This window comes from Pongo abelii, chromosome 1 (genome assembly GCF_028885655.2).
Source record: "Pongo abelii isolate AG06213 chromosome 1, NHGRI_mPonAbe1-v2.0_pri, whole genome shotgun sequence".
NCBI classification, from domain to species: domain Eukaryota; kingdom Metazoa; phylum Chordata; class Mammalia; order Primates; family Hominidae; genus Pongo; species Pongo abelii.
In genome coordinates this window covers 85,361,212-85,377,819 of record NC_071985.2, presented here as the reverse complement: position 1 = coordinate 85,377,819, position 16,608 = coordinate 85,361,212, and the positions used below count along the sequence as shown (strand labels likewise).

The following is a 16,608-nucleotide window of genomic DNA, read 5'->3' as shown; positions in this document are numbered from 1 at the left end:
TTATTTTAACTTGTATCCCTTGGGTTGCTAGTGCGATTGAACATTTTTTATATGTTTATTGGCCTTTTGTGTATATTCTGGAAGTGTTCATCTCTTTTCTTACTGATTACTAAGAACTCTTATACAATAAGGATATTAATCCTCCTGCACTTGGCCAGCATTTAGTAAATAGAGGAAATTCTATTTCTGAGTGGAGGAGGACTCCTGTGGAATAAGGCCCCAAGTCTCATCCTATTCCTGTGTAAAGTTCTTCAGAGTGAAAGCTGGATTGTTGCCCTAGGAAAACTAAAGTCAGATCTGTAGGTGATACCACTATTGATGTTAAAATAAATAAACTAATTAACCCTACAATCTGAACTAGCTTGACATTTTCTATTTTTCTGATCTATGAAAAATCTCAGGTTGTAAAATAGTGCCCAAGAATTTTCTAAAAGAACCTAGAGATATGTTAGTGAAAAGTTTGGGGGGAGATCTGCCCTAGGCCTAGTATGACCCTAAGCCAAATAAACAAGTCCGTGGCTTGTTTATAGCCAGGTCGAAGAGATAATAGTTACATCTGTTAAAAAAGCTCTCTTATGACCTTTGCTACACTTAGGTCAAGAAAATGGTATTTTGAGTGACTAGATGTTTTATTTTGGATGCTCGATCAGTCTCCTTGTTTCTTTTACTATCTGTAAGATAACACATTCTTCTAGGTTGTTGAACTTTGACATGTCACCATCATGTGCTCCGCCCATCTTATTCCATAGCAGCACATGTACAGAAAAGCCAAAGCAGACTCCTGAGCCCACAGCACAGCTGGAAGGTTTCTACTGCAGGGATTCTGGGACTCTTTAAAAAGAAAAAAGGAAAATTTCAAAAAATCAAACCCCCTTACACTTGGGTGAGAATTCCAGAATAAAAGAGGGTGTCCCCTAGCATCCCCTGAATATTTCTAGGGTGGTGTCAAGTGAATTCAAAATTCTTGAGCACATAGATTGTTTTCAAGCTCTTGTTTTCATTTCATCAGTAAATAGAATTTTAAAAACAACAATATCCTCCCATCAGTAAATTTGGCACAATGGATACTAGCACCCCGTTCTCGTACATTCTTGTCAACATTTTCTGTCTGCATCCCCCACCCCCAAGCCCGGGCCTGCTTCCCACTATATCTCCCCCTAACCCTTCTGTTAGCTGTAATGACCCTGCAAACACTAAATGGCATTTGAGTGCATTAAGCAGCAAACTCTCTGGTGACATAGCAATTATGGCTCTGAAATAGATTTGGTGCGTCACGGAAGATAAGGGTTTTGAAAGTTTCTGTTGTGATTATAGCCTGTAACTCCCACAAATAATAGGCTTCAAAATAAGAGGCTGCCAACGGAGCCTTTGTGGCTTTGTCTCAGTGATGGCACGTAAATTGCTATTAATGTCCTAAGTGTACTTGAATATGCCAGTCTTTGGGATGTGGAGTTGGCTCAGTGTCTCTCTTTACACGGCATGTCATTGTTGGTCTGATAATCTGGGGTAATTGCTGTCTCTTGGATGGTCAGAAAAGTGTAAGGGGTTTAGCTTCCTGTGTGATGGTAAATAGCCTCAAAATTTACCCCACGAGGGCAGGTTCACACATACTGGCTGTGTGTGTATTTCATATGTAGCCACCGTTCACCGTTAAGATGTATATACAATCTCTGTGTGTACCCTTAGTAAATAATAGTCATGTCAACAAAGCCAAAGCAAAATCAAAGGTTACAAAAATGAAATGAAGAATTCAGGGCTGTATAGGGTCAGCCAATGAGATAATTTATATTGAGAGTTTAAAAAAGAAAAAGAATACCCTTACTTGAATTATCTAGGTTTAGCTTTATGAGGAAGCATAACTGTCTTGTCTTACGTAGCTACTCTTTTCTAGTGTAAGTAGCATCTGTGTGTCTGTCTATATTCTTTAGGTACTATGAGTACCTTCAAAATGCGTATCAGCTCTGCGTGAATATAATAAATGTGGAAATTATGCATGTTGTCGAATGCTGTTTGTTGATGTTTAGAGGTGTGTTTATGTTTTGGTTTGTGCAGCTGTGCGAGCAGAGGTTATTTATTCAGATATAAGTAGAATTCTCTGCACTAAGACACCTTTGTTTAGCTAAAATCAAGCTGAGCTTACTTTTCTTTGCCAGGAGATCAGGATAGCCTTTGGAAAAGTAAGAAAATCAAACTTCAAGCTTTAGCCTCTTGTATGTTCATTTAGCCTAAGGACTCCTTAAGTCTGTAAGACATGAACACGTTATGTGTAACTGTCCTATTTGTACTTTTAACAGAAATGGGAAAGCAACTCAACCCAAAACCTGGAAATGCACACCATCTCCTATACTGTGTGAGTTATGGAGAGGCTCAGCTAAAACCACCCCCTGTGTCTCAGATCCCTTATATGGCATTATTAATCCTGGGTCTTCGCAACAGATTCATTAGAAAAGAATAAAGCTAAGAAGGAGCCAGAGTAGATCTTGATCTCAGAGTTGATGTATTATACAAGCGCACTTTAATAATGTGGCATTAGGATGTTGGCAGGAGGGCACACTATGATGGTGCTACAGTTGATGGAATCTTCCAGTTGGTGACTGAGCACCCCTTAGCAGTTAGGGTGCATGCAAGATAAAATTCAAGGTAGTAACTTGTAACAAGAGAGTTTGTTTTCATACCATGTGAACATGGATCAGATATACCATCTTACTCTTAGGTCTTAGACCAGAACTCTGCCTTGCCAGTGTAAGTTAAGCCATATTCACTGGCAAGATGGTGCCACCCATAGTCGAGCCTCAGAAGCATAGCCCTGCAGGAGCAGAGCTTGTCTTGTTCAAAACCATGTTTGGTGAGGTGGATTGTTGCTTGGTAGCAAGAGATATTAGAATCCTCAGACTTTTATGAGGCCAGTCTTGTGATTCATATGTTCTAGCATCTTAATAAACAACATAGGGATTCCCAAAGGTGAACTGAAGAGCACGAGTCACCTGCCTTTAGCTGTGAGCATCCGAAGTAGCCGTGCTCCGCATGTGGAGCCCACACATTGTCCCACAGCCCCAGCTTTTGAAAATTGAAATGTCCAAAAAGCAGTAGCAGGCAGTGAGTACTAAGTCTGGCAAATCCTGGGTTCTGAGATCTAGTTTTCTCTCCTGAGAAGTAAGAGTAAGAGTTCACACTAGATTTATGTACCATTGTGTATTTGTGATCCAGAGCAAGAGATGGACCTATAACTGTGCAGTTATGCTGGGCACCTGCAGCCAAGCCATCCAGTATTCACAGGAACAAGACACCAAGGGAAGGCTTCAAAGCCGTCATTTCTCCATCCATTCAACCAAGTGCTTAATTGAGCAGCTGCTGTGTCAAACATGAGCCTAGTCCTGTAATGGCTTGTTGTTGAATGATTTACCATCTCATTGAGGATAAATATCAAAGCCCTTCATGTAGCCTGCAAGTCTGGGCATGGCTAAGTCCTCTCCTCTCCGGTCCTGTCTTGCTTCACTCACCACTGTTCTCCTCTGTTCCATTCTTTCCGGCCTTCTTTGAGTCCCTTGGAGACTCTGGAAAGGTTTCTCTTTGCCCCACTCTTGGCTTGTCTGTTTTCTTTTCACCTTCAGGCTGATTTTCCGTAAGCCCAAGTGAGGTCCCTCTTTTGTACTGTCTCCTAGCACTTATTGCCATCTAGAATATGTATACATTATTTTGATAATATAGCAAATGTCAATTTCCTGCAAAACAGTAAACTCCTTGAGAGCAGAAACAAGATTTTTTAAACTTATTTTATCAACCACTGTATGCCCAGTATGTAGCACAAGTGGGCACTGAATACATATTTACGTAATTAAAAACTAAGTGATTACAGCCAAAAACATATGGTGCTCACTTGGAGATTTTAAATGATAAATAAAAGTTGCATGTAGTTTTAAATGTCAAAATGAAGGATCAGTAAGTCAGTGGTATTAGAGGCTAGAGACATGGGTGATGCGTGCCTTGAAGAAACCTACAAGAAGGAGGTGACTCTCAAGCTGGGCCTTGAAAGATGACACGGATTTGTAGAGACCAGAGGAGATAGACAGGCAAAGGCAAAAAAATCCTCTCACTTGACTTCTCCGTACAGTAAAGGAAGGATTCTCACTTTGACAATGAAAAATTATTCTTTCTTTGCAGCAGCGTAAACTACAAAAGTCTTTGCAGCAAGGATTTCTATTCTCCACCAGGAATGGCTGATTGCATTGCACTGCTAATCTTTCTGAACATAGAGACCTATAAACAAGATCTCAGGATTCAAGAGGCTTGATGGGAGCCAAACTAGAGAGGGGTGTGGTGGTGTAGCATTGATGTGAAGCCACCAGGGGGTGACCTAATGGTAGGTGGCAATTAGAGAGGATACCCTAGCAGTCAAAGGACCATGGAAACAGGAATCCTAGAGTCAGCAGCATGAGGAAATCCAAGCAGAGGACTGGCTTCTGGGAAGTATGATGGCAGGTAGTAGTTGGTGAGCTGAGGTTCCAAAGCAGTATTCCAATAATAAGAGCAAGTCACTTTCTCGGTCTTTAAGGAACTGTAATAAATAGCAGAAAATTAAGCAAAGCTAGGCGTAAGCTTGGCAGAGATGGTCTCAACCACAAGAAAGAAGTTCCTGTATGAAGATACTGATGCAAAATGTCCAAGTAAGACAAGCAGCAAAATTGATTCTGAGTTACCTATGTTACCAAACTATGCTAGAAGAAAATTTCTTCTGTCTGAGAGCACATGTTATTCCCATATAGGATTGCCAGATTTAGCAAATGGAAATACTGCATGGGGTATACTTATAAAATTACAGTGTAACAAGGCATCCCATATTTTATCTGGCAATGTCATTCCTAGATCCTAAGAGGGAAGCTGAATCTGTATATGGGTCTCACACCAGAGAGAGAAAAGATAGGGGCTCAAGGATGCAACAGGCCATTAGGAGACTATGTCTGTTTTGCATTTTTGCAATTCCCACCGTGCTCAGGGTGGTAACTGGGATACAGATGCAGGATGGGTTGTCTTCCTTCTCGTGCCTTTCTGAAGAACACTCATTGTTAAGATGGTGTGCTAAGCTGTGGCACTGCAACTGTCAGGTTCCAGTGTCCTTCTCAATTGCTTTCCCTAAACGCAAAACAAAACAGTATAAATATTAATTATCATTGCTTGTTTGGGATAAGCTATGAAGCACCAAATCTCCCTGATGCCAGTTTAGTAAGAGAAATGTTCACTGCCTGAATATTAAAGTTACCCAGAAACTTGGCAGTGCTTCTGCTCTGTCTTTTGAATATTTTCTAGGTGTACACAGCTATTTACATATAGTTGGAATGAATTATGGAGGTCAGGGATATGATGCCATATGTCTCTCCATGCCCATGTTGGAGGATGGATGTCACAGTGCCACCAAGTGTTTCTTTACTTTGTCCTATGCCTCTCCAAGAAACATTTATCAAAATCGGTGATGTGTCGGGCACTGTGGTGGGCACTTTGGAATAAAAGATAAATTCCACAGCCTTGCTTTTATGGTCGGGTAGGTGAAACCGACATGTGAAGGAACACACACAATACAGCAGCACATGTGCTGTGACAGAGGCACATACATAGAACTGGGGGCCTGCAGGAGGAAGAAACAAAAAACATGGCCAGGGGACAGATGGATGTGCAAAGATATTCAAATTCAGTCTTACAAAGCAGCCAAGGTGTGAGTGAGATGTAATTGGAGGAGTGAGGGCACGGCATTCAAGGGGAAAGAAGCAGGCATGAGATGGCTGCTCTGTCCTGGGAAATTCATGGGAATGTAAATACTTGTGTTGATAGGGGAAGTAAGCAAGATCAAGGCTGCGGCAGACCTGCTGAGGACATTGAACCTCATCTTGAGGCCAGTGGGTAGCCATTGAAGATTTCAACAGGAGATGACATGCACAGAATGACACTTTTGAAAGATAGCTCTGGTGGCAGCTAGAGATAGGACTGGAGGAATACCCAGACCGGGCCTGGATCTGTTTTCCACTGTAAAATTCGCCAGGAAATTTTGAATGTTTTGACGTCCCTAAGGGGGCTTTCCAATAGCATCTTTTCAAAGTGCTGTCTGTGTAATCTTAGGAAAGTGTTAAGCATATCAGGAAGACATATTTCTTCTAGCTTGATAGAAGAATGATGAATCTAGGATGTGACCTCTACTGTGTGAGCTGATGTCTCCCTGATATATAGTGGCTCTGTGTGTGCTTGCATAGAGAGGGAAAGAGGATGCATCCGTGTCTCTGTTTTTCTTCCCGGCCGTTCCCAACAGTGACTGGGTGATTGAGGGGCTGGAGCACGTGCAGCTCCTCACCCACGCCGAAGGCATCTCTAGTAATGGCATCTGGCCCATATGCAGATCTAGCTCCACTCTGTGCTGACATCAGCTGGTTTGTGGCACCTCAGCGTATTTCTGGGTTGCAAATGAGAGTTTCTTAGTGCCAGGCTTGCTTGGGCTGTCACATCTGGTGATGAATTCTCTGCATCAACGGTATGCTGCTAAGGTAATCGCAGAGGAAGAGTGGGAAAAAGAGGAGATGGGGCAGGTGGTTCTCAGCCCAGCAGCCACTACTCAGGGCTGAAAGCAGTACTGCATCCACAACAGGGAGGGAGAGGCAACTACCTGTGGTCCCCGTTCTGGTTCAAGGATGGTAGTAGAGAAAAGGCAGGGTTTTGGTTGCAATTCTGTGTCACGTGTCCTGTCAGGAGGAACCACGTGGGTTTTCCCATCTGCCATTGCCCCATCCTTGGCTCAAGAGCTAGCTCCCTCTACCTCCTCAGACAGGCATGTTTTGCATTACCTTTTAGATGAAGTTCTAGCAAAATTTGGTGTATATCAAATTCTTTAGGGTAGACCATAGAGTAAATAGTCATTTTTATTCCTGAAACACTTTGTTTCCAAATATCTTTGTGTTTTTCGAAATCCAGATTTTCTTATCTTGGGAACCTGTTGTATTTTATCTTAGTTTTATATTCTATGAGCTTCTCTCTTGGTGAGCTCCAGGTTGAGCCTGCTCTGCCGGCTTAGGCTTCATCTGGTAGAATTAAAAGTTACATTGGGTCACACTTCCCAGGTGTTGGATCACAGGCCACAGAATCACCTATATAAAACTGAGTGCACATGTAGACACTCTTCCACTAAAATGTTTTTAGCAATTAAAAGGGTACCTTTGGTTTTGCAGATTTTACCCCCTACCCTGTAACCCTCAGTGTGGTTTATGACATTAGCATTTCCAAGAGTGTGTTCATTATAAAGAATTGTTTGCATCAGAAAGTAGAGAGGGAAGCTGAGGTGCAAAGAAAAAATAAAAATAACAGTCTTATTTTCCACCCCGCCCCCACCCACCACACAATTGTTAATGAAAGCATCCTCTCCTCTCACTGTGCCCAGAGATAAATAAACACACAAAGGTGGAGTTTCCTACTTAATATTCACCCACAGTCGAGGTAGAGGGAAGGAATTGCTCCCCAGGGTTAACGTGGCAGTAAGCGAGGTCAGCTGTTTCCCAAGATGGTGCAGCCTCTGAACGTCTTCCATTAAAGCTAGAATGATACAGCTGAAGCAGCCGAAGTGATTTACAGGAAACCCAGTTGAGTTTGCTCGCAGTTTCTATCTTATGATGGTTTTAGCAGTAACAGCAGCAAATAATATACCGTCCTATAAATCATCTCTAGAGAAAAGAATTCTTCCACATTCCCCAGCATGACATGCTTCTTCTAAAAAGTATTTGTGTTTCTCTAACTTAAACCCTATAGGCTACAATGTCCTAAATTTGGTAAGAAGTGGGAGGTCATAGCTGGCATATCCTGGAATAGGGTGGCCAAAAGTCTCATTTTGCCCAGGCTGTAGAGGTCTACTGGGATCTGAGACTTTAGGTACTAACATGGGAAAGTCCTGGGCAAACTGGGATGGATGGTCACCAAATGTGAGCATGCGTGTGTGTGTGTGTGTGTGTGTATATATCTGTGTGCATGTTTATGGTTGGAGGGCGAGTGGAAAAAAGGGGAGTGAAAGAGGTTTTGTTTAATGTATTTCTTTTAGCTAGAAGGTTTTATATATTCCTCACTAGGCCAACTAGAATAATATAATGCTGGTTTTGAGATTAGCTCGAAATAATTCCCGTTTCTCCCATCTGTGGGTTCTCTGTACCCCCTGACATCTTACACACTGGTCTGAGAAAACAGAACTTTTTAAAGAAAAGAGATCAAATTTTTACTATTTGAGTTATTTCAGGTCTGGGATGACTCAAGAAGAAGTCTCCCAGAACCTTCTGGGCAATATAGAATGCCTTGTCAATTCCTTCTTAATGAAACACCACAGAACTAATTTTCTTTACTAATGGCTTCATTTTTTGCACCACTTATTGTTATCTTAATGGAATTATGGCATGGCTAAATGATAGAGTGGTGATTTGTGAGCAATGTAATAGAACTCCATTGTTCCATGTGCTATGACATGTAGGCTCACTGCTTTCATAGAGCTTCCTTATCTGCTTATTTTATACCAGGGTGATTCTAAGATACATGCCTTTTTTGTTTTCTTTTTTTTTTTTTACCAGAATTTTACTCTACTTCATGACATTGTACTTAAAAACTTCTGTCATGTTTTCTTAAATTTCTATACTGCTGCGTCATTTTTATTCCTGAAACACTTTGTTTCCAAATATCTTTGTGCTTTGGAAATCCAGATTTCCTTATCTCGGGAATCTGCTGCATTCCCCAGTGTGACGTGCTTCCTCTAAAAAGTAGGACTCTTACCTCCCACCCCTACAGATATACTCCTGCCTGCCTGCCTGTCTGTCTGTCTATCTCTATCTATCTATCTGTCTACCTACCTACCTATCTATCTGCCTGTCTGTCTACTTATCTATCTGTCTAAATATCTATCTGGTAAACATTCACATATAAAAATGAGTAGGAGAAACAGATACCAAAGTAATTATATGTGTCATCAAAGCTGAATAATTTTCCCCAAGTAGTAGGATTATGGGTGTATGCTGTATATTTTGTTTTTTATGCTTTCTTATTTCCCAAATATTATCGAGTAAGTATATCTTATTTTTATTTTAAAAAATGACATTAAAGGATCTTCTTTGGGAAAAATAAACGTGGCCGCCATTCTTAGTCAGCCTAAAATGGCCCCAGAATCTATATCCCTGGTTGGGACGGGAGGCCACGATATTATCACCCCTGTGGCAGACTTGCATTAGGAATTTGAATTAATTCTGTTCTTGATTCTGGTTATACTATGGAGTCTTTGCCCCCAAAAGTTGGAAAAGCTTTCTGTTATGAAAGAAGGAATAATTTTTCTCCTTATTGTTCTCTGTCTAATCTCTTTATCACAAACAGCAGGGGGAAATGCCCTCCAACAGAGAAAAGGAGTTAGAGGAGCAACTTGACTGGGTTAGGAGATGGGAGATTGGAACTTGAGAGCAGTTATTCACTGACCCACGATTGGGGAGCAGTGTTCTTGGCATTGCTCAGGATGCCCTCTTGGTATCCAGATCTGCTTTTCAGTGAGGTGTGAACAAAACCTCCCCTGATGCTGAAGTAACTGGTAGGAGCTGCTTTGAATTAAGAGCCTGGCTTTCCTGGGAAAATTGGAGCATCATTTGGGTGAGCCAATGATAAAGAAAGCCAGGTGGATGAAAAGTGCAGAGAAAATGGAGCCTGAATTCAAAGGTCTCGAGGCCTGTGTTCTCAGTCATGAACCAGAACACCTGCTTTTCTCTTGCACCTCTGCTCTCTTATGAATAAAATGGGAACAGACATTTCTAGCATCTATCAAGTGCCAGGCACTCTCCAGGTGCCATGGAGTATGCAAGAGTTGAAGTGGTGGTCCCTCCCAAACAGCAACAATAATACCTGCCCCATCTCCTCCAAATCTTTCAGAGAATGAGAGGATAGTACAATAGAAAACATTTTACCAGGGATGTCTCAGACCTGATCTGTTCAACATGAACTACAAAGGAACATGGTAATTGAAGGGGGGAAAGGCATTTTAGCACACTTATATTTCAATGCTTTAAAACACATAAGCAATCATGAATTATGCATCACGAATTAACCACTATAGCAAAGCATTCTTCAACTATTTTAGTGCTGGGATTTTTTTGAAAGGGGTGGTTACTAAACAGATTTTTTTTTAGAACAGTTTTAACAGTTTTATTGCTGGGATGCTCTTGGATCTAGAGTCTTGTAAAATGATCTCCAAATACTGATCAAGCCTATACCTTCCCATCTCACCACCTCTCTGGATATATTCACAAAGACCAGTCCTTATGGCCTTGGCACCATTGTTGTATCTGTTATAGTCACCTGAATTACCCTCTGTACTTTTCAAAACTCACCTCAAAGAGTGCTCCCTCTATGAAGTATTTCCTGATGTTGCAACAAAATGTGATATTGTTTTCATTTGAAACTTCATAACAGTGGGACTCTACCATTTATTAGGTTCTGCCTTGATTTATAGTTCATTCATGGGCTTATCTCCCTTCTTGAACACATGAACTACATCTCACTTATCATTATATACCCATGAGCGTCTAGTATAGAGCCTTGTGTAGAACAAATACCTGGAATCCCATAAATACATGGGACACCCAGAGTCAGAAAGAACCCTGGAAAGCATTTGAGCCAACCTTCTTATTTTTCAAAAAGGAAGACTAAGGTCAAATAGGTGAAGGTGCCTTACCATTGACATTAGCTAGTTGTTGCCAGATTCAGAATCAAAACCTTGAGTCTCTTGACCTGCAGGACAGCTGTCATTTCATTGCTGGCTGGGACTTAATTACAGAGTCTTTGAGAAGTATAAACACATCATACTAGTGGGAGGTATTAACATCGTATCCAGAGGCTCACTGGGAGGACCCAAACTTATTTGAGGGTGGGGTCAATATTATCACCCACAGTAATAGTTGCCCATTTGATGAGTGTCTCCATGTGCCAGGCACTGTGCTAGGTCCTTTACACAAGATTCCTCATTGTCATTGTCTGCTGAAAACAGCCACCCAATCTCAGAGGACTGACTTCTCTCCCTTTTTCCCTTCTAGGCTAATGGAGGTTGGCAGGATGCTACCACCCCTTCATCAGTGACCTCCCCTACAGAAGGCCCTGGCAGTGTTCACTCTGATACCTCCAACTGATCTCCCAGCAATCGCATCCCGGCTGACCCTGTGCCCCAGTTGGGGCAGGGGCAGGAGGGAGGGTTTCTCTCCCAACGCTGAAGCGGTCAGACTGGAGGTCGAAGCAATCAGCAAACACAATAAGAGTCTCCTTCTCTTCTCTTCTTTGGGATGCTATTTCAGCCAATCTGGACACTTCTTTATACTCTCTTCCCTTTTTTTTCTGGGTAGAAGCCACCCTTCCCTGCCTCCAGCTGTCAGCCTGGTTTTCGTCATCTTCCCTGCCCCTGTGCCTCTGTCCTAGACTCCCGGGGTCCCTGCCCTCTCTCATATCACTGAAGGATATTTTCAACAATTAGAGGAATTTAAAGAGGAAAAAAACTACAAAGAAAATAATAAAAGTGTTTGTACGTTTTCATGCTGGTGGTTTGAGGAGCCAAATTTACCTCACTCGAATCCCTCACTCCCTATGTTAACAGGCAATCCCTCTCTGTTTCTCTTATTACTCTCACTACCTCTTAGCAGGAATACGCCACATTGCCCTACTCATTCCAGGCCTCCCTGCTTCCTCTTGCTCTTCCTCCCTGGGGACAGTACTGATTGGAACACTTTCCTCCTCTTCCTTCCTAGCCCCAGCTATTCACTGGGGACTGTCATAGCTGGGATTCTAAAGGTGCCACATGTTTCAGTTTCATCTCCACTAGGTTGGTTCCCGGGCAGGAAGTCAGGCAGCAGGGAAGGACACGGGAACAGCAGGTGGAGCATTCCTACAGCCTTTCTTATCCTGCTAGCAACAGCTCTCAGTTTCAGAGGCACAGTCTTTGGAGACCATTCAACACTCAGAAAGCAATATTTAGAACCTATTGCAAAACTGGGGCTGAGTTAGGCATGGTGATGAATGCATCAGCAAGGAATAGAAAGTTCTTATCCTGAAACCCTTCAACCTCAACTATGCCTTCATAGACACACACGTTCATGCACATGTAGGCACATGCACCATCTCACATCTTCGCTTTCCCAAGATGCCATATACAATTACCTACATTAATAACTGTAGCACTATACCTTATGAGCCCGAGAGAGGGAATTAGTGACTCTAAGTGAAGGTCACTGACACAGAGAAGCAGTATGTGTCTGGGGCTTCCAGGACCTGCAGGCCCACTAGCATGCACTTAGCAGAATGGCATACACAGGACCTGATCATGAGGAAGACCAGGTTTCCAGTGTAAACTACTCTTGTTCCCACCACCTCTGGAGCACTCAGGGAGCCACATACAGTACTTACAATGTCTTTAATGGACTTGGTTCTGTTTCATTTTTTATTTTATATTAGGCACACTGTATTAATTTTCCAAAATGTTATACCACACTATGTTCTTGGTCCCAACCTATTGCTCTGGAGGAAAGAGTTGTATAAGAACGTGGCTCATGTGAACTTTTGCTAGCTTCATTTGAGGACCTGAGAATCATGGGGAAAGGGAAGGTAATGTTTTCATTGAAATCATCACAGTGATTTTTATTCCCTGGGAACACAGCGTGTACTAAAAATACATGAGAAAATAGCATGTACATGAAAGCTATTCTCAAAAGTCACCTGAGTTCACCATCTTCATAGCCAACCCTACCAGCTATAAAGATGGCAGCTCTATCACTTGATTAAGTGGGAGGTGGTCAAAAATTTTGGTGCCTCATTTTCTTCATCTGTGAGACAGGAACTGTTATGCCTGACTTACTAAGAGGCTTGTGAGAGACTGAAGAAGTTGATTTTATTCATATCCAATCTGTAAATGTGAAGTCAAGGGAAGTAGTGTCCCTGAAATAAACGGGTTCATGCCATCTAGGGACAATAAATGATTTTCTTGTTGTAATTTCTGGTTAATATCAGTACCTTGATGTCATCACCACGATGACAAAGAGAAGAGTTATTGTTGATCTTCTTGGTTTTGGTCTGTCTGGTTTCTTAGGATAAAGAAAAACTTCCAAACTAGAAAAACAGGCCCTGGTTCTCTTAGTTGGCACTTGAACCCAATATGTTGCCTTGTACATACTTGGTCCCTGTCACACTGACTGCCTGGGAGGCTTCCAGGGAGAAGTATGAGACCCTGAGGGGTGAGAATGGGCAGGTAGCAAGAACATGGAAATTCTGCTTGGCACTACAGTCATGAATAGAAAACACTGTGTGTGCTCAGGGGAGCAGGGGATGCCACTGAAGAAACTCGAGGGAATGTGTATTTGAAGGAAATGCAAAAACTGAATATTTAGCAAAATGAAATTATGCCTTGATGACTAAAAGGCACTAGAAAGGTTGTGTCTACTAACTTCTGCCCTAATCAGAACAGATGCCTAGAAGGAGCATTTTTGTGACAACTTCATAGTGATTAGAATCAGTGGAGAACTCCATCTTAGTGGCAGGAATATAATGAAACTACCCACACAAGAACATGGTTGAATCACATTTGCTTGACTTAGGGCAAATTACAAAAGAGAGACAAAAAGATTCTCTTGGAAACAAGAAGAGTGACTCCAGATGTGGCCTGAATAATTGCCATGTTAAGTTAATGCAAAAGATCAGAACAGTGCTACATTTGCACAGGCAGTTTCTCTCCGGGCAGTAGTTTTCACTGATGATCACCTTTCACAGCATTTTCCCCAACCAGCATTTCACTTAGTCTTCTCTATACCCAGCACCTCCCCCGGCGCCCCCTGCAAGCCCACTATCACTTCCGACTTCCAACGTGGCATCCGTGAGATCTGTCCACATTAGGTGAAGGAGGAGAACACTGAGAGCAGCAGGATGGGTTTGGAAAGAGCATGCCTCTGGAAACACAGCTTCCTGGGAATTCACATGAGGCCAGTCCTACAGATAGCAAGATGCACCCCAGGATTTCTTCATTTCTAATAGATGTGGGAGTGCTCCATTTTCCCCGACAGCGAATTTCCCCTGAGAAACGATACTAGACCCTGGGTTTGCTTACCTTGTAACTCTTCCTTATCTCCTCCTTTTCATCCCTAATTCCTCCTCCCCCTGACGTGGAATTGACGCCCGTGCAGTACATTTGCTAAGTGGCACCTTCTTTGAATTTATGTTTTATTTTGCTATGGTGGTGATTCTTTATTTGCTGGTTGTCTTTTCTCACACATCTTTCTCTCTCTGTCTGTCTCTTCCCTGCTTTTTGTTTTTCTGCCCAGAAAAACCTGACTTCGATACCAAAAAAGATGAAACTACAGAAACTCAAATTTAAAAAAAACTTTAAAAAAAACAAAAAAATACTCAACGATTCTTTCAGCTTTATTAACATTTTCCATTGTTTCTTGCGACTTGTGTCTCGTTCTTTGTAGTATTGATGATGAACATTTGATAATGAATGTTCTTGTATATTCAGATAAAGAAAAAAAAACCAAAAAAGCGGTCTGAATTTAATAGTGTTTATAATAAAAATTTTAAAAATGACCCTCATAGCACGCAAAACAGGATGGGGAATTTCCCCTCTTCTTTCTGTGACAATGCGCATCATTCCTGCAGTAGTTTTTAACACCAAACTACCTACATTCATCATTTCCCTCATTTTTCTTTTATTTTCTTGCATTTGTGAATTAGTTCAAGAATGCTAGAAAAGTGTCGAGTTGTGCACATCCATTTCTTGTTTCACAATGTTTAAAAGTGACAGTAATTCATTTTGTAAACTAAAAAAAAAAAAAGGTTGGAATAGTGAGCATAATAGGTACAACCTAACACATTATTATGTTTATTAACTTTGAGACCCAGAAATAAATTCTTTTCTTTTCTTTATTCTTGCTCTTAAAAATACAAAAAAAAAAAAATGTTTTGTTTTGTGTTATTTTTGGTTTGTTTATTGGGGGGGGGGTTTTTTAATTGTCAGGATTATGATCTTGCTGTTTTTCTTCAATATGTATACAAGGTGATGTGAAAAGATGACTTGGGCAGAGTAGTAAGAACAAGTAGGCTTGTTCTTCTACTTTGCTTCGGAATTCAGTTAATGCCAAAAGCAAAGATCAAGCCCATGTTGATGTCTCATTGCTCACCTGCATTTCCAGAGAGTGTGACACGCATGCAGTCCCGGAGAAAAATAAAATCAGGGACACGCTTCTCCTTTTAGCCTTTTAAAAATACAAAACATTTAGTCCAAGGGAACTTTTTATGCTATCAGAAAAGGTTTTTGCCGTTTTTGATTCTGATTGTCACAGCCAAGTATACTTTGTTTTATTTCTCCCTAATTAATAGCTACATTCCATGAGGCCTCTTCCAACTAGAGAGGCCTTTTCTTCCGGGAGAGTCCCGCAGGAGATGCTGGTATGATGGGCACCATTGGCTAAGAAAACTACATGCAGGAAGCAGTCCTTGGGGCCAGTCTGCCAGCTGAGTCCTGGTTTTGGATGAAAAGTTAATGAGATACTGGGCCAGGCTCAATGCTGTAGTTTTAATGCTAAGAGGTTGTTTACTTCACAGAGTACACCTCTTAGTAACCTCTGACTTGGGCAGCTGCTTAAAGCAAATTGCAAAACTGGCTTGATTTGGAATGTTTTTATTAGAGGAAAAAAGAAAGCCATATTATCCGGAAAAAATTTCATTTTATATGCCATTATTCAACAAATTATGTTCAGAAAGTGGTCAGAACTTAAGCAAGAAAAGTAAAGAAAGAATGCAGAATTGTGGAGCAACACTTTAGGAAATATTTCTACCTGAACACTTGCACTCTTGAAGTCATAACAAAATAATGATGAGCTTTTCACATCACCTTTATGCTTTCAATCCCTAGCTCAAAGCTTCCTGGAATCTTTTATTTTTTGTAAACTTTTTTTTCTTTTGTTAAAATAAATAAAACATTCAATGTTTTTCTCCTTTTCTCTCTTATTCTTTTCTTTGGCATTTTCATTTTGAAATGCTTTCCTTTGGTTGTTGGTTTTATTCTCCCCCTACCCCTCCCCTTTTCTTATTATTCAGAATATAAACCTGCAAAGCTCTGCTCTGTTTTGGTTTTGAAAGTTTAAGCTTTTCTGCTTCTGTGAGAGCACAGGCTTCTGTCCCTTTTGATTCCAACTGAACTTTTGTGTTCTCTAATGATACTAACACGGTGTAGGTTTTACAGTCTCCTAATTTGTACTGGTAATGCATATTCCAAATAAATAGTTTCTTTTGTTGCAAAAAAAAAAAATACTTGTATTTTGTGCACATTTCTTTTCTTACATGCTGGCAACTTCTCTTTCCCCAAACTAGGCCTGCATTAGTATAGATTATGGTTTAAACTGTTGCCCTAATCACTGAAAGGTCTACATACTATGATGGTGGGGCAGAGACCTTATGGACCACCTTCTTCACTCAGGAAATAAGAAGGAAGGAAGAAAAGATCATTTGTGGGTAAACAATAGCTGTATTACAGAGGGACAGAGCACCCCATCTTGTCTGCTTGCAACTGGCAGCCATCCACCAAGCACCAGTTCA

At 41.3% G+C, this 16,608-nt stretch overlaps 1 protein-coding gene across 3 annotated transcripts in view; it reads left to right on the top strand.

The window, feature by feature from the left end:
• The window catches only part of PBX1 (PBX homeobox 1), a 292,065-nt gene extending 275,744 nt beyond the window's left edge, over positions 1 to 16,321 (top strand). For all 3 annotated transcript variants that reach the window (XM_063726738.1, XM_054526223.2, XM_054526234.2), the window contains one exon: positions 11,076 to 16,321. In XM_063726738.1, coding sequence (XP_063582808.1) covers positions 11,076 to 11,168 — 93 coding nt within the window. In that variant the 3' untranslated portion in view covers positions 11,169 to 16,321. The remainder of the gene's footprint in view (positions 1 to 11,075) is intronic.
• The last annotated feature ends 287 nt before the right edge of the window (positions 16,322 to 16,608 follow it).